We start from the raw sequence: 17895 nt of genomic DNA, 5'->3' as shown, positions 1-17895 counted from the left end.
CCCACACAGTGTAATGCCCCCATTATGCCCTTATGCAGGATGTATGATGTCCTCACACAGTGTTATGCCCCTTATGCAGGATGTATGATGCCCCCACACCGTGTAATGCCCCCATTATGCCCCTTATGCAGGATGTATGATGCCCCCATTATGCCCCTTATGCAGGATGTATGATGTCCTCACACAGTGTAATGCTCTCATTATGCCCCTTATGCAATATGTATGATGCTCCCACACAGTGTAATGCCCTCATTATGCCCCTTATGCTGGATGTATGATGCCCCCACACAGTGTAATGCCCCCATTATGCCCCTTATGCAGTATGTATGACGCCCCCACACAGTATAATGCCCCCATTATGCCCCTTATGCAGGATGTATGATGCCCCCACACAGTGTAATGCCCCCATTATGCCCCTTATGCAGGATGTATGATGCCCCCACAGTGTAATGCCCCCATTATGCCCCTTATGCAGGATGTATGATGTCCTCACACAGTGTAATGCCCCCATTATGCCCCTTATGCAGGATGTATGATGCTCCCACACAGTGTAATGCCCCCATTATGCCCCTTATGCAGGATGTATGATGTCCTCACACAGTGTAATGCCCCCATTATGCCCCATATGCAGGATGTATGATGCCCCCCACACAGTGTAATGCCCCCATTATCCCCTTATGCAGTATGTATGATGCCCCCACACAGTGTAATGCCCCCATCATGCCCCTTATGTAGGATGTATGATGCCCCCACACAGTGTAATGCCCCCATTATGCCCCTTATGCAGGATGTATGATGTCCTCACACAGTGTAATGCTCTCATTATGCCCCTTATGCAGTATGTATGATGCTCCCACACAGTGTAATGCCCCCATTATGCCCCTTATGCAGGATGTATGATGCCCCCACAGTGTAATGCCCCCATTATGCCCCTTATGTAGGATGTATGATGCCCCCACAGTGTAATGCCCCCATTATGCCCCTTATTCAGGATGTATGATGCCCCCACACAGTGTAATGCCCCCATTATGCCCCTTATACAGTGTGTATTATGCCCCTTATGCAGGATGTATGATGCCCCCCACACAGTGTAATGCCCCCATTATGCCCCTTATGCAGTATGTATGATGCCCCCACACAGTGTAATGCCCCCATTATGCCCCTTATGCAGGATGTATGATGCCCCCACACAGTGTAATGCCCCCATTATGCCCCTTATGCAGGATGTATGATGCCCCCACACAGTGTAATGCCCCCATTATGCCCCTTATGCAGGATGTATGATGCCCCCACACAGTGTAATGCTCCCATCATGCCCCTTATGTAGGATGTATGATGCCCCCACACAGTGTAATGCCCCCATTATGCCCCTTATGCAGGATGTATGATGTCCTCACACAGTGTTATGCCCCTTATGCAGAATGTATGATGCCCCCACACCGTGTAATGCCCCCATTATGCCCCTTATGCAGGATGTATGATGCCCCCATTATGCCCCTTATGCAGTATGTATGATGTCCCCACACAGTGTAATGCCCCCATTATGCCCCTTATGTAGGATGTATGATGCCCCCACAGTGTAATGCCCCCATTATGCCCCTTATGCAGGATGTATGATGCCCCCACAGTGTAATGCCCCCATTATGCCCCTTATGCAGGATGTATGATGCCCCCACACTGTGTAATGCCCCCATTATGCCCCTTATGCAGTACGTATGATGCCCCCACACAGTGTAATGCCCCCATTATGCCCCCTATGCAGGATGTATGATGCCCCCACACAGTGTAATGCCCCCATTATGCCCCTTATGCAGGATGTATGATGCCCCCACGCAGTGTAATGCTCCCATCATGCCCCTTATGTAGGATGTATGATGCCCCCACACAGTGTAATGCCCCCATTATGCCCTTATGCAGGATGTATGATGTCCTCCCACAGTGTTATGCCCCTTATGCAGGATGTATGATGCCCCCACACCGTGTAATGCCCCCATTATGCCCCTTATGCAGGATGTATGATGCCCCCATTATGCAGGATGTATGATGTCCTCACACAGTGTAATGCTCTCATTATGCCCCTTATGCAGTAGGTATGATGCTCCCACACAGTGTAATGCCCTCATTATGCCCCTTATGCTGGATGTATGATGCCCCCACAGTGTAATGCCCACATTATGCCCCTTATGCAGGATGTATGATGCCCCCACACAGTGTAATGCCCCCATTATGCCCCTTATGCAGGATGTATGATGTCCTCACACAGTATAATGCCCCCATTATGCCCCTTATGCAGGATGTATGATGCCCCCACACAGTGTAATGCCCCCATTATGCCCCTTATGCAGGATGTATGATGTCCTCACACAGTGTAATGCCCCCATTATGCCCCTTATGCAGGATGTATGATGTCCTCACACAGTGTAATGCCTCCATTATGCCCCTTATGCAGTATGTATGATGCTCCCACACAGTGTAATGCCCTCATTATGCCCCTTATGCAGGATGTATGATGCCCCCCACACAGTGTAATGCCCCCATTATCCCCTTATGCAGTATGTATGATGCCCCCACACAGTATAATGCCCCCATTATGCCCCTTATGCAGTATGTATGATGCCCCCCACACAGTATAATGCCCCCATTATCCCCTTATGCAGTATGTATGATGCCCCCCACACAGTGTAATGCCCCCATTATGCCCCTTATGTAGGATGTATGATGCCCCCACAGTGTAATGCCCCCATTATGCCCCTTAAGCAGGATGTATGATGCCCCCACACAGTGTAATGCCCCCATTATGCCCCTTATGCAGTATGTATGATGCCCCCACACAGTGTAATGCCCCCATTATGCCCCTTATGCAGGATGTATGATGCCCCCACACAGTGTAATGTCTCCATTATGCCCCTTATGCAGGATGTATGATGCCCCCCACACAGTGTAATGCCCCCATTATGCCCCTTATGCAGTATGTATGATGCCCCCACACAGTGTAATGTCTCCATTATGCCCCTTATGCAGGATGTATGATGTCCTCACACAGTGTAATGCCCCCATTATGCCCCTTATGCAGGATGTATGTATGATGCCCCCCACAGTGTAATGCCCCATTATGCCCCTTATGCAGGATGTATGATGTCCTCACACAGTGTAATGCCCCCATTATGCCTCTTATGCAGGATGTATGATGCCCCCACAGTGTAATGCCCCCATTATGCCCCTTATACAGGATGTATGATGCCCTCACACAGTGTAATGCCCCCATTATGCCTCTTATGCAGGATGTATGATGCCCCCAGACAGTGTAATGCCCCCATTATGCCCCTTATGCAGGATGTATGATGCCCCCACACAGTGTAATGCCCCCATTATGCCCCTTATGCAGGATGTATGATACCCCCACACAGTGTAATGCCCCCATCATGCCCCTTATGCAGGATGTATGATGTCCTCACACAGTGTAATGCCCCCATTATGCCCTTTATGCAGGATGTATGATGCCCCCACACAGTGTAATGCCCCCATTATGCCCCTTATGCAGTATGTATTATGCTCCCACACAGTGTAATGCCCTCATTATGCCCCTTATGCAGGATGTATGATGCCCCCACACAGTGTAATTCCCCCATTATGCCCCTTATGCAGTGTGTATGATGCTCCCACACAGTGTAATGCCCCCATTATACCCCTTATGCAGGATGTATGATGCCTCCACAAAGTGTAATGCCCCCTTTATGCCCCTTATGCAGTATGTATGTCCATCCCTATGCTATACAGGCGATCAGAGTAAAAAAAGTGAAAGTCCCATAGTGGGAAATAGTATAAAAGTAAAAAAAAGTGTTTAAAAAATGAAAAAAAAAAAAAAATTTTGTAAAATATTTTAAAAAATCAAAAAAGAATCCACCAAAAATAAAAATATAATGTCCCTATCAATAAATATTATTATGAAAAAAAAACAAACCTAAAAGTTCACATATTTGGTATCGCCGCGTCCGGAACGACCTGACCTATAAAACTGTCCCACTAGTTAACCCCTTTAGTGAACACGGTAGAAAAAATAAATAAAAAACTAAGCAAAAAACAATGCTTTATCATCATGCTGCAAAAACAAAAATTGGAATAACACACGATCGAAAAGACGAATATAAATAATAATGGTACCGCTGAAAAGGTCATCTTGTCCCACAAAAAATAAGCCACCATACAGCTCCATCAGCTGAAAAATAAAAAAGTTATAGCTCTCAGAATAAAGCGATGCAAAAAAATGTTATTTCTATAAAATAGTTTTTATTGTGTAAAAGCGCCAAAACATAGAAAAACGATATAAATGTGGTACCGCTGTAAACGTACTGACCCGAAGAGTAAAGCTGCCTCATCAATTTTACCACACGCGGAACAGCATAAAAAAAAAAAAACAATTCCTTGCGCTCAAGACTAATGACAACTTATTCAATATGATGACCTAATGTTATCAAATTCTGTCGTACCTCTGGGTTCAAAATGTTCACTATACCCCTTGAGGGGTGTAGTTGCCAAAATGGGGTCACTTGTGGGGGGTTTCCACTATTTAGGCACCCTACTATTTAGGCATCCGCTCTCAATTCCAGCCAATTTTGCGTTCAAAAGGACACGCACTGCTCCTTCCCTTCTGAACTCTGTCGTGCGCCCAAACACTGTATTTTCCCCACATATGGGGTATTGGTGTACTCAGGAGAAATTGCAGAAAAGTTTTTGGGGTCCATTTTCTCCTCTTAACCTTGTGAAAATAAAAAAATGGGGTTAAAACATAATTTTTGTGGAAAAAGTTTGATTTTTTTATTTTCATGGCTCCATGTTATAAACTTCTGTAAAGCACTTGGGGGTTCAGGGTGCTCACCACACATCTAGATAAGTTCCATGAGGGGTCTAGTTTCCAAAATGGTGTCACTTGTGGGGGGTTTCCACTGTTTAGGCACATCAGCGGCTCTCCAAATGCAACATGGCGTCCGCTAATTATTCAAGCAAATTTTACATTCAAAAAGTCAAATGGCACTCCTTCCCTTCCTGCCATGAGCCAAAACAGTGGTTTTTCCCCACATATGGGGGAAATTGCACTACAAATTTTGGGGTCTATTTTTTCCTATTACCCTTGCGAAAATAAAAAAAATTGGGTCTAAAGTAACATTTTTGTGAAAGAAGTTAAATGTTAATTTTTTTCTTCCACATTCCAAAAATTCATGTGAAGCACATGAAGGGTTAATAAAGTTCTTGAATGTGGTTTTGAGCACCTTGAGGGGTGCAGTTTTTAGAATGGTGTCACTTTTGGGTATTTTCTGGCATAAAGACCCCTCAAAGTGACTTCAAATGTGATGTGGTCCCTAAAAAAATGGTTTTGTAAATTTTGTTGGAAAAATGAGAAATCGCTGGTCAACTTTTAACCCTTATAGCTCCATAATAAAAATAAATACATTTTGGTTTCAAAATTGTGCAGATGTAAAGTAGACATGTGGGAAATGTTATTTATTAACTCTTTTGTGTGACATATCTCTCTGATTTCAGGGCATAAAAATTCAAATTTTGAAAATTGAAAAATTTTCAAAATTTTCACCAAATTTCCATTTTTTTCACAAATAAACGCAAGTGATATCGAAGAAATTTTACCACAATCGTGAAGTACAATATGTCACGAAAAAACAATCTCAGAATCAGGGGGATCCGTTGAAGCGTTCCAGAGTAATTGCCTCATAAAGTGACAGTGGTCAGAATTGTAAAAATTGGCCTGGTCATTAACGTGCAAACCACCTTGGGTTGTAAAGGGGTTAATGAGAAAAAAATGAACTTTTTAGAATTTACCAAATGGCTGCAATGAAACAAAGAGTGAACACTTTAAAGGGGTCTGAATACTTTCCGTACCCACTGTATATGTATGTCCCTTATCCTAGGCCCCATCCTGATATATGTCCTCCGTTCTGCCTCTGTTCTTTAGTGTATAGAAAAAAAATAAACTATTACACTCACCAGGGGCAAACATAGAAGTAATGGGGCCCCATAACAGAAGTATAATGCACTCCCCATAATCCTCCATACAGTATAATGCACAGCCTATAGTCATCCATGTAGTATAATGCACAGCCCATAGTCATCCATACAGTATAATGCACAGCCCATAGTCCGTACATGTAGCGTAATGCACAGCCCATAGTCTGTACATGTAGCGTAATGCACAGCCCATAGTCCATACATGTAGTATAATGCACAGCCCATAGTCCGTACATGTAGTATAATGCACAGCCCATAGTCATCCATGTAGCGTAATGCACAGCCCATAGTCCGTACATGTAGTGTAATGCACAGCCCATAGTCCGTACATGTAGCGTAATGCACAGCCCATAGTCCATACATGTAGTATAATGCACAGCCCATAGTCCATACATGTAGTATAATGCACAGCCCATAGTCATCCATGTAGCGTAATGCACAGCCCATAGTCCGTACATGTAGTATAATGCACAGCCCATAGTCCGTACATGTAGCGTAATGCACAGCCCATAGTCCATACATGTAGTATAATGCACAGCCCATAGTCATCCATGTAGCGTAATGCACAGCCCATAGTCCGTACATGTAGTGTAATGCACAGCCCATAGTCCGTACATGTAGCGTAATGCACAGCCCATAGTCCATACATGTAGTATAATGCACAGCCCATAGTCCATACATGTAGTATAATGCACAGCCCATAGTCATCCATGTAGCGTAATGCACAGCCCATAGTCCGTACATGTAGTATAATGCACAGCCCATAGTCCGTACATGTAGCGTAATGCACAGCCCATAGTCCATACATGTAGTATAATGCACAGCCCATAGTCATCCATGTAGCGTAATGCACAGCCCATAGTCCGTACATGTAGTATAATGCACAGCCCATAGTCCGTACATGTAGCGTAATGCACAGCCCATAGTCCATACATGTAGTATAATGCACAGCCCATAGTCCATACATGTAGTGTAATGCACAGCCCATAGTCCGTACATGTAGTATAATGCACAGCCCATAGTCCGTACATGTAGTATAATGCACAGCCCATAGTCCATACATGTAGTATAATGCACAGCCCATAGTCCATACATGTAGTGTAATGCACAGCCCATAGTCCGTACATGTAGCGTAATGCACAGCCCATAGTCCGTACATGTAGCGTAATGCACAGCCCATAGTCCATACATGTAGTGTAATGCACAGCCCATAGTCCGTACATGTAGTATAATGCACAGCTCATAGTCCGTACATGTAGCGTAATGCACAGCCCATAGTCCGTACATGTAGTGTAATGCACTGCCCATAGTCCGTACATGTAGTATAATGCACAGCTAATAGTCCGTACATGTAGCGTAATGCACAGCCCATAGTCCGTACATGTAGTGTAATGCACAGCCCATAGTCCGTACATGTAGCGTAATGCACAGCCCATAGTCCGTACATGTAGCGTAATGCACAGCCCATAGTCCGTACATGTAGCGTAATGCACAGCCCATAGTCCGTACATGTAGCGTAATGCACAGCCCATAGTCCGTACATGTAGCGTAATGCACAGCCCATAGTCCGTACATGTAGCGTAATGCACAGCCCATAGTCCGTACATGTAGTGTAATGCACAGCCCACACTCTTACATGTAGTAGTATGGCCAAGGGCTCCATGTACTCGCTGATTTAAAAAAAAAACATTATACTCCCCTTCACTCCGCTCCCTCGCCGCGTGGTGTCTTTTTTTCTGGAAGCGACAGGAGAAGATGATGTCACTTCCATGCGCCCCTAATGACGTACATGCCGATGTCAGCTGCTGGCCTCTGATTGGTCGGTAGCGTGTATTGTGGCACTAAGCTGAATGTCAGTCCGAGAACACACATCCAGCTGAAGCAGGGGCTGGTGGTGGCTGGGCCCGGTCACAGGAGCGACTGCGGTCATTAAGCCTCTCAATATAATGCTCTCATAGTACCTCTATTTCCTCACACTGTATAATGTTGTCACAGTCCCGCCATCTTCCCACATACAGTATAATGTTCCCACAATACCCCCCCCCCCACATACAGTATAATGTTGTCACAGTCCCGCCAACCCCAATTTTATTTTGTGTTTTAACACTTGGTTTTCTTTTTTTGGTGTTTTTCATGTAATATATGGAAGCCTACATAAAAATGCTAAAAGAAACATAATATCCAGGAAAAAAAACACTGTACAAGGAGACATTAGCATCAAATAACTCCTGTCTGTGTTCTTACAAACAAGCTCTTATAAATGAGATCTAACGTGATAAACGATTATAACCTGGGAAAGACGGGAAACATTCATGTGGACAGTCGGTGATGATGTAGTTAGTGACGGACTCTGTCCAAATTTGTTTCTAGAGCCGTATTAGAAGATTAAGATGTCGTCGTCATTATGAAGTTGTTTTTTCTCATGTCACGTGTAATGTATATGACGAGAATTAGCGTTATGGAAGATGAGTCTATAAGACACGTATTTAGCTGCAGACTCTGAGGAAGAAACTGCTTGTTGTCTGTGGCCTAAAATATATAGGTTTTATTAGTACGTCAGGGACAAAAGCAGAATGTTGTAAAATAATAAAAATACCATTGCTGCTTGGGTTTCTGGGTGATTCTTACTGAAGCAGTGGCCAACTTAGCCAGTGATTGGAAGTATGGAGGAGATGTCTAAGTCATCAATTCAACTTGTGTTCCAGTCCATAAAAGACTAGAGAATACAACATCTACACATTCTGTCTCCTGATATATTTCCCTTATTGTCTCCAGTAATTGTATTAATACACAGAATTCTTTATGATGTTATATCGGCTCATCTTCTTCTCATTCAGGTCTCTACAATATCGGATCCTCTCAGTGAAGATCTTCTATATTAAGAGAATTTTTCTGAATCACCTATTAAGGATGGATATGGACAGAGACAAGATGGCGGAGAGGATATTACACCTCACCCTAGAGATCCTCTTCCGGCTTACTGGAGAGGTGAGAGATTCTGATGACGTCACATTACATCATTCTTATCTATGGAAATAACAGATGGACAGAACTGGAGAGGTGAGGACTCTGGAAATGTCTGTAGTGAGATGTATTAATGTGTCTCTCCATAACCAGGATTACACAGTAGTGAAGAAGACCTCTAGTGAGCGCTGTCAGGACCCTGTGTCTGAGGGAAGGGGAAGACCCCTGAGCCCAATCACTGGGCCTCCATCTCACCCTCTGATACATGAGGACATCAATGACCAGAAGATCCTAGAACTCGCCTACAAGATGATTGAGCTGCTGACTGGAGAGGTGACACTGCTGGGAATGCTGGGACATTATACTGCTATGAAGGGATCGGGGGATGACTGTATCATTGTATGTGTCAGGTTCCTATAAGGTGTCAGGATGTCGCTGTCTATTTCTCCATGGAGGAATGGGAGTATTTAGAAGGATACAAAGATCTGTACAAAGACGTCATGATGGAGGTTCCCCAGCCCTTCACATCACCAGGTAATAGACAGGACTAAATACACACAGCCTATAATTATCTTATCTAATTATGTGTAAAAAATGAATTCAGTCCCTGTATGTGTTTCCTCCAGATCTATCCAGTAAGAGGACAACACCAGAGAGATGTCCCCGTCCTCTTCTTCCACAGGACTGTAAACAAGAAGATCCCAATGTTCCTCAGGATCATCAGGTAGATGGAGAGAAGGTGTCATGAGATCTCCCCTATGATGTGTAGACGGCTGTGAAGGTCTTGTGCTCAGTCTTGTTTTATCCACCAGTATTATATGTTTTATATTTGTGTAATGAGAACGGTGGAGATGGCAGGATTAGAGCTGATCATACATGTGACTTCTCCATCTGTCTGTGACTTTTACAATATTTGTTTCAGGGTGAAGATCAGACCCATATTAATACTACAGAGACATATGTGAGGGGTGATGAGTGGTGTAAAGAGGAGATTCTTACATATGACTACCCAGGTGAGTAGTAACCACTAAATGCAGAGAAGTCACAGATTCTTCTCTGTCACCGGCTGTGGCTGCTTTATCGGTTGTGTAGTCCGGCCATATCACAATCGTGTGATCACCATTTTGCTTCCAGATCACAACATTCTCCTCCATCCAAAACTGTTCAAATGACTTTGGGTAATGAAAGCCCTTTTCTACAGAACTTACAACCTGGAGGATCCACCTACCCCCTGGAATTAGGAGACGCTGACCCTTACCTGTCTATATCTATAAAATACAAAGCCAAATGACAGCTTATGCAGAATGTGCTAACAAGTGAGAAAATCACTTGCAGAAAAATATTCTGATGGGCCTCTAATAGAAAGCGGAGGGTAATGATGCTGTTGGCTTCCTAGATCCCTGATATCTCTCCTTTCTGTGCCGCTGAATGTCCTCATATGGTCCCTACAAGACCAGGTCCAGTCTTTCTGGCCAAACTTCACTTTTATGATTGAAAATATTAAATGTGCAGTGAGGCCAAGTGTGAATTTCTGTACAATAACAGCAGAGTTTCCCTTTATCCTGACTTTTCAATTTCTTTTTAAACCAACTAACTTTAAACAGGATTGTGATAAACTATACAGAAAACATTACACCTGTGCCATGATATATCTCTAAGCTGTGCGTGGCTGATGGCTGTAATATACATTTATTCACACCTGCAGGAGATGTGTTGGCTCCAGCCCTGGTTTCATGGATTCACTCAACGTCATAAATTCCATTATGTTTTCAATCCTAAGGAATTCAGATTACTGCTCAATCTCTCCTGAAATGGGGGCGCTAATACTTTCTTTACTCTTTTGGTCAGGACTCATAGTAGCTCCAATGGTTTATCATAAATGAGTGCAACTCCGGTTTAGTGTTGGCATTCTCCCCCCAAACATACGTTCTTGTTGAGGATGTATCATATTTTTTTATGTCTTTTTTTAACAGGTTCATTCTGTATGATAGCTTGATTGTGATGGGATCGGCCGGCCTCACTTATGTGAGTCTGTAACTCCCTGGTAGTCTTTAAAAAAGGTCTCCATTTCCTCTTCCAAATGCCCAAGATTTAAATTTAAGACACCTCGGCTCTGCAGTATTATAAAAAGTTCTCTTTAAATGTCTAATATTTCTTCTTAAAACTCATCTGATAGAAAATATTGGCCCTTACAATGGTTTACATTGCTAAGAGCCACCGAGCCCCATACTATTAATTACCCCAAAAAGGTTTCACCACTAGTTACTCTTTTTTTTTCTGAAGAATACAGTTGAGCTTCATCATTTCAGTAGTTATGTTATTGGGTTTGGTCACAGTTTTGCCCATCATCCTTTAACTTTTTTAACCCCTCCATATGGATCTGGACTTACTCAGAGACCCCTACACTTGGGCCATGGTGCTACCTGATGTTCTGTGGAGTGAGATGGGAAGAAGAATAATCAAGTAGACGGGTCGTTACCAGGAGGGCAGAGAAAATACAAACTCAGAAGACACAAGAGTAGTCAGTAAACGGGCCGAGGTCACAACAGGGAACAAATACACAAGCCGGGAGCTGAGCACAGAGGACTGAACCAGAGGAGAACAAGGCTGTATCTGGTAGCTTCTACCAATATGCTTTGAGATTTAGTAGGGTGCGGTGCTTTCCCATTGGCTGAAGTAGGGAGCAGATTACTTCAGCGGACAGCACATACTGCCAGACTGGATGGTACTACTGGTCCCAGCAACCCTAATCTTAGGGGATGAAGGGAGCCCGTCTTGCCCAGAGCTTCTGGTTCTGTCTTCTCCTCTATCACCAATGCCGTCTGCTGAGAGAAGCAGACGTCGCAGGAGCTGATCCCAGAGAAAATGGGACACACCAATTGCTGAAGTTCTAATACAACAAAATGGCAGAAAACCAGAGCAGTAGAAATCCCCATAGAGTAGTGACGAATTTGACTTCACAGCCACGTTCCGGAAATTAGCACGCCATGGATGTTGGAGAGTGAAAATAGCAAATCTGCCATTTTATTACCCAACACATAGTGCCCAGATTGTGCTCCAGGAGACACACACCGTAAATTAAGTGGGTTCTTCTCACTACATCAATGCCAAATACATGGTTGCTAAATGTTCTTTGGACACAGTCTATTAGACTGTGAACTGTCATTGTCTTGGTGAATAATACAATATTTTTACATAACTTGCCATTTCTACGGACAATTTAAGTAGAAATGTTCAAAAATATAAAATTCAAGGATATTTTATTAAAAAAAATAACAATTGGTTTTATTCTTAGCAGATGTCTGTGCCAGGAGACCAGAGGGACAGCTGACATCTTCATCATCATCATGTTGGGATGAGCTTGATATCACACAGGATACAACTGAAGTGAATGCCATTACTCCAGATATACCATCGTCCCTTCACAGCAAAGATCTGTCTTCTGATTCATTAGCGACTACTAAGGAAATTCAAAGTCACAAAATAAGCATTAAAAAACAAACTACTCCTAAAGCAAAGAAGCCATTTTTATGTTCAGAATATGGAAATAGTTTTCCCATCGAAAAGTCTTTACTTAAACATCAAAAAATTCACACAGCGGACAATAGATTTTCTTGTTCCAGGTGTGGGAGATGTTTTAACCAGAAATCAGATCTTGTTAAGCACCAGAGAATTCACTCAGGGGAGAAGCCATTTTCATGTTCAGAATGTGGGAAATATTTTACCCAGAAATGGAATCTTGTCATACACCAGAGAACTCACACAGGGGAGAAGCCTTTTTCATGTTCAGAATGTGGGAAATGTTTTAACCATAAATCAGTTTTGGTTAATCACCAGAGAACTCACACAGGGGAGAAGCCTTTTTACTGTTCAGAATGTGGGAAATGTTTTAACCAAAAATCCGCTTTGGTTAAGCACCAGAGAACCCACACGGGGGAGAAGCCTTTTTCCTGTTCAGAATGTGGGAAATGTTTTAACCAGAAATCAGATTTGGTTAGTCACCAGAGAACCCACACAGGGGAGAAGCCTTTTTCATGTTCAGAATGTGGGAAATGTTTTGTATGCAAATTACACCTCGTTAGTCACCAGAGAACTCACACAGGAGAGAAGCCTTTTTCATGTTTGGAATGTGGGAAATGTTTTGGATGCAAATCCCACCTTGCTAGTCACCATAGAACTCACACAGGGGAGAAGCCATTTTCATGTTCAGAGTGTGGGAAAAGTTTTAATCAGAAGTCAGATTACATTAAGCACCAGAGAACCCACACAGGGGAGAAGCCTTTTTCATGTTCAGAATGTGGGAAATGTTTTGTATGCAAATCACACCTTGTTAGTCACCAGAGGACTCACACAGGAGAGAAGCCTTTTTCATGTTCAGAATGTGGGAAATGTTTTGTATGCAAATCACACCTTGTTAGTCACCAGAGAACTCACACAGGGGAGAAGCCATTTTTATGTTCAGAGTGTGGGAAAAGTTTTAACCAGAAGTCAGATTTCATTAAGCACCAGAGAACCCACACAGGGGAAAAGCCTTTTTCTTGTTCAGAATGTGGAAAATGTTTTAACCAGAAAGCGCATCTTGATAGCCACCAGAGAACCCACACAGGTAAGAAGTCTTTTCCATGTTCAGAATGTGGGACATGTTTTAACGACAAATCAGATTTTGTTAAGCACCAGAGAACCCACACAGGGAAGAAGCTTTTTTCATGTTCAGAATGTGGGAAATGTTTTATCCAGAAATGGAATCTTGTTATACACCAGAGAACCCACACAGAAGAGAAGCCTTTTTCATGTTTAGAATGTGGGAAATGTTTTAACCAGAAATCGCATTTTGTTAGACACCAGAGGACCCACACAGGAAAAAAGCCGTTTTCCTGTTCATAAAATCATAGAATGTTAGAGTTGGAAGGGACCTCCAGGGTCATCGTGTCCAGCCTCCTGCTCATTGCAGGATTTACTAAACCAGCTCAGACAGATGTCTGTCCAGACTCTGTTTTGAAGACTTCCATTGAAGGAGAGCTCACCATCTCTTGTGGCAGCCTGTTCCACTCATTGAACACCCTCACTGTCAAAATGTTTTTTCTAATATCTAGTCAGTATCCTCTCCCTTTCAGTTTCATTCCATTGCTTCTCGTGTTTCCATGTGCAAATGAGTGTAAGGATGTTCCTGCTACATTCTGACATCCCTTCACATATTTGTAGACCGCTATTAAGACTCGTCTTAGCCTTTTTTGCTAGCTAAACATTCCTAAATCCTTTAACCTTTCCTCATAGGACATAGTTTGTAGTCCTCTCGCCATTTTGGTCGCTCTTCTTTGAACTTGCTCCAGTTTTTCAATGTCTTTTTTAAAATGTGGTTCCCAGAGCTGGACACTATTCCAGATGAGGCCTGACCAAGGAGGAGTACAGAGTGATAACTACTTCACGTGATCTAGACTATGCTTCTCTTAATACATCCCAGAACTGTATTTGCCTTTTTTTGCTGCTGCAGCAAAATGTTGACTCAAGTGTTAAAAAAGGGCTGTTGCTTAGTTCTATTTCTCCAGATCTGTAACTGTAATTTTCCTTTTTCTTGCCCAGATGTTGGATCTTGCATTTCTCCCTGTTAATTACCATTTTATTAGTCGCTGTCCATTGTTCAAACTTATCTAGATCCTTCAGAATCCTTTCTCTGTCTTCTGTAGTGTTAGCTATCCCTCCTAGCTTTGCATCATCTGCAAATTTGATTAGTTTACCTTCAGTTCCCTTATCTAGATCATTTATAAAAATGTTGAACAACATTGGGGCCAGGACAGAGCCTTGTGGTACCCAACTTGAAACACTCTTCCAATTGGATGACCAACCATTTATTACCACTCTTTGCGTAAGATCACTGAGCCAATTATGAATCCACCTAACTGTAGCCTTGTCAATCTCATAATTGGTCATTTTTCAATAAGGATAGTATGAGATACTTTATCAAATGGTTTGCTGCAGTCGAGATTTACTATATCTACCGCATTTCCCTGATCCAGCTTCTCAGTGATTTCATCATAGTAGGAAATTAGATTAATCTGGCATGACTTGGTTGCTACAAAGCCATGCTGGCTCTGGTTAATTACTGTATTCTTATCCAAGTACTTGCATACATGCTGTTTAATTATTTGTTCAAAGATCTTTGCTGGTATAGAAGTAAGGCTCACTGGCCTGTGATTTCCAGGCTCCATCTTCTTTTCTTTTTTGAAGATAGGAACAACATTTGCCCTTCTCCAATCTTCTGGGATGTCTCCTCCAGGATTTTTCAAAGATTCTGGCTAGTGGTTCTGCAATTTCCTCTGCTAATTCTTTAATACCCTAGGATGTAATTTATCTGGACAACTAGATTTATATTCGTATAACTTAGCTAAGTGTTCCCTCACTGTGACGACACCGCTTCTAATCTTAATTAGCCAGACGTTAAGATTTGTTAAGCCAGGAGAAATACACTATTATCTTTGTTGACTTTTGAATGTGTGTGTTTGTTTGGTTAATAATAACAATAATTTTTATTTATATAGCGCCAACATATTTCACCGCTTTACAATTAAGTAGGGACATGTACAGACAATAAAACAATACAATGTATCATAATTCAACAGTACAGGAGAAGTGAGGGCCTTGCTCACAAGCTTGCAATCTATATGGAAATAGGGGGACACAATAGATAGAACATTGTCTTCCTTCAGCCAGTATCAGTATCTAAGTGCAGTTACTGTGTGCTATTGGGTGCATGAAGGATGTGGAGACAGAGGAATAGGCAGGAGCAGATTAAGACTAACATTTAGGAGGGAACAGGGGAGAGTTATGTTAGTGAGCTGAGGTCATAGGCTTGTCTAAACAGATGTGTTTTTAAAGCACGTTTAAAACATGGGGGCTAGATATTAGTCAAATTGTTTGAGGTAGTGCATTCCAGAAAACTGGCGCAGCATGAGAGAAGTCTTGGAGACGGAGTAAGCGAGGTTCGGATTAAGGAGGATGTTAGTCTTAGATCAGTTGCAGAACGAAGGGCACAGGAAGGGTGATAGACAGAAATGAGGGAAGAGATAAAGGGCGGTGCAGAATTGTGGAGAGCTTTGTGGGTGAGAGAGATGAGTTTGTATTGTATTCTGTAGTAAATGGGTAACCAGTGCAATGACTGGCACAGGGTAGAGGCATCGGTGAAGCGGCCTGATAGAAATACGACCCTGGCTGCTGCATTCAGAATGGACTGGAGAAGAGAGAGATTGTTTAGAGGGAGGGTTGGTCAAGAAGGACGGTGACTCAGTGTTTGGGACACTGATGTTTGTTATTATGCTAATTGAATATTGTACTAACCCAGCTAGTTTATTTACAAGAGCAGGGGGATTAGCTCAAACAGTGAGACCTGAGTGAGCCCTGCACCTTCCCCCCAACTTGTGACTAATAACCTTAGCCACATATGTAAATATAAAAAGGGTTTTCTATGCTGCTGCAAAGAGAATCAAGGAGAATCAGAGAGACATTCCTCAGGACAGAAGATGGATAGCATCCTCAGATTTTGATTCTACACAATAGGGACACAATAGGTTTCCAGCCTAAAAGTATATAGTTCTGACTGGAAGGATACTGATCTGCTTCATTGACCATCAGAGAATTCATGGATACAACTAGGTATCAGGGTTGCTACAATGAGGTCACCTGGCACCATGGCTATTTTGTTTGGGGTTGCCAGGTGGGACCCTCCATCGCCTGGAAACCATGGAGACATTCGGAGAAGCCAGATTGGGAGCAGCCTGTCATCTGGCCCAATGGAAACTATCGAAGAGGCCAGGTTGAGACCCTCGGGTCTCCTGGCCTTGTACCTCGATGGACTGTCAGCTTCATAAGCTTGCCGCTACCTCTTCTCTGTGGGGACCCGCCAAAAGTGAGGGGCCACTAGTTGAGGTAGTTGATGCTGGAAGTCCCAAAGTCGCAGCTGCTCTATTCTCAATAGGCCAGCGGAAGGGTGAGACTGTGTAATTTTTCACCATCTCGGATATTTTCTCAGACTGTTCTATATGTTTGTTGTCTGTTTAGTGGTTCAATAAAATATTGCCACACTGTTTTACCCTCACCCTGTCTTGTCTGAGTAGTATTATGCCCACGGAAGACCCTCGGGTCTTCACACTCGCCATCTCTCTGTTTATAGATAATGTGTATTCTTGTATTCCTTCGATAGCACCATGAAGATCAGTTCATGTTACAATTTCTTTCTTGAAGACATATACAAAATAGGAATTTAAAAGTTCAGCCTTCTCAACGTAATTTTTTACCAATTCACCCTGTTCATCCTGTAAAAATTCTATAGCATCTGACTTTTCTTTTGCTTTTGACTAGAGATGAGCGTTGTTCGACTCGAACTGTTCGCCAATCTGAAATTCGAGCTGTTTTGGGCGGTGTTCGAGCCGTTCGGCGAACCCGAACGATTTGAAAAAAATTCGGCTGTTCGAGGTTATGTTCGATAACTGTTCGTGCACCAAAATCATAACTGGATTTTTTCTCAGTAATGATGAAAATTAATGTTAATACGCAGTTTGAGTGTACAGCGGGGTGGGGGGAGGGGCAGGGGATGGATCTCTGCAGGAATAATGAAGAACTCCATTTTTTTTTCTCTTTCCCGCATTTACAGTGGGGAGGTGCAATCTGTCAGCCTATCAGCAGCGCACACACGGAGCGAAGTGCTTTTTTTCACACAAGCAAGGGCATGTGTCATTGGCAGTGTATGTCACATGTCCTTGCCCTATAAGACCCAGCCATTTTCCCCGTCGCCACCATTTTCTCACTGCTGCAGCTGCGTGTTAGACGGCACCGCTGTTGCTGTGTGCACTATACCTTGTTAATTTCAAGCCAATTTTCGCACAAATCTACAGATAGCTTGGGAGTAGGGAATAGTTGTGA

The 17895-nt window shown here is 43.0% G+C and overlaps 2 protein-coding genes across 3 annotated transcripts in view; both read left to right on the top strand.

The window, feature by feature from the left end:
• The window catches only part of LOC141198599 (uncharacterized), a 127354-nt gene extending 110371 nt beyond the window's left edge, over positions 1 to 16983 (top strand). The window contains exon 6 of the mRNA XM_073663023.1: positions 12712 to 16983. Within this exon, the coding sequence (XP_073519124.1) occupies positions 12712 to 13866 (1155 nt within the window). The 3' untranslated portion in view covers positions 13867 to 16983. The remainder of the gene's footprint in view (positions 1 to 12711) is intronic.
• The window catches only part of LOC141198593 (uncharacterized), a 259680-nt gene that overhangs the window by 122246 nt on the left and 119539 nt on the right, over positions 1 to 17895 (top strand). The gene's annotated exons all lie outside the window — the stretch shown is intronic.

This window comes from Phyllobates terribilis, unplaced genomic scaffold (assembly GCF_046119375.1).
Source record: "Phyllobates terribilis strain yellow unplaced genomic scaffold, ASM4611937v1 Scaffold_98__1_contigs__length_5973952, whole genome shotgun sequence".
Taxonomy (NCBI): domain Eukaryota; kingdom Metazoa; phylum Chordata; class Amphibia; order Anura; family Dendrobatidae; genus Phyllobates; species Phyllobates terribilis.
This window is presented reverse-complemented; position numbering and strand designations above follow the sequence as displayed.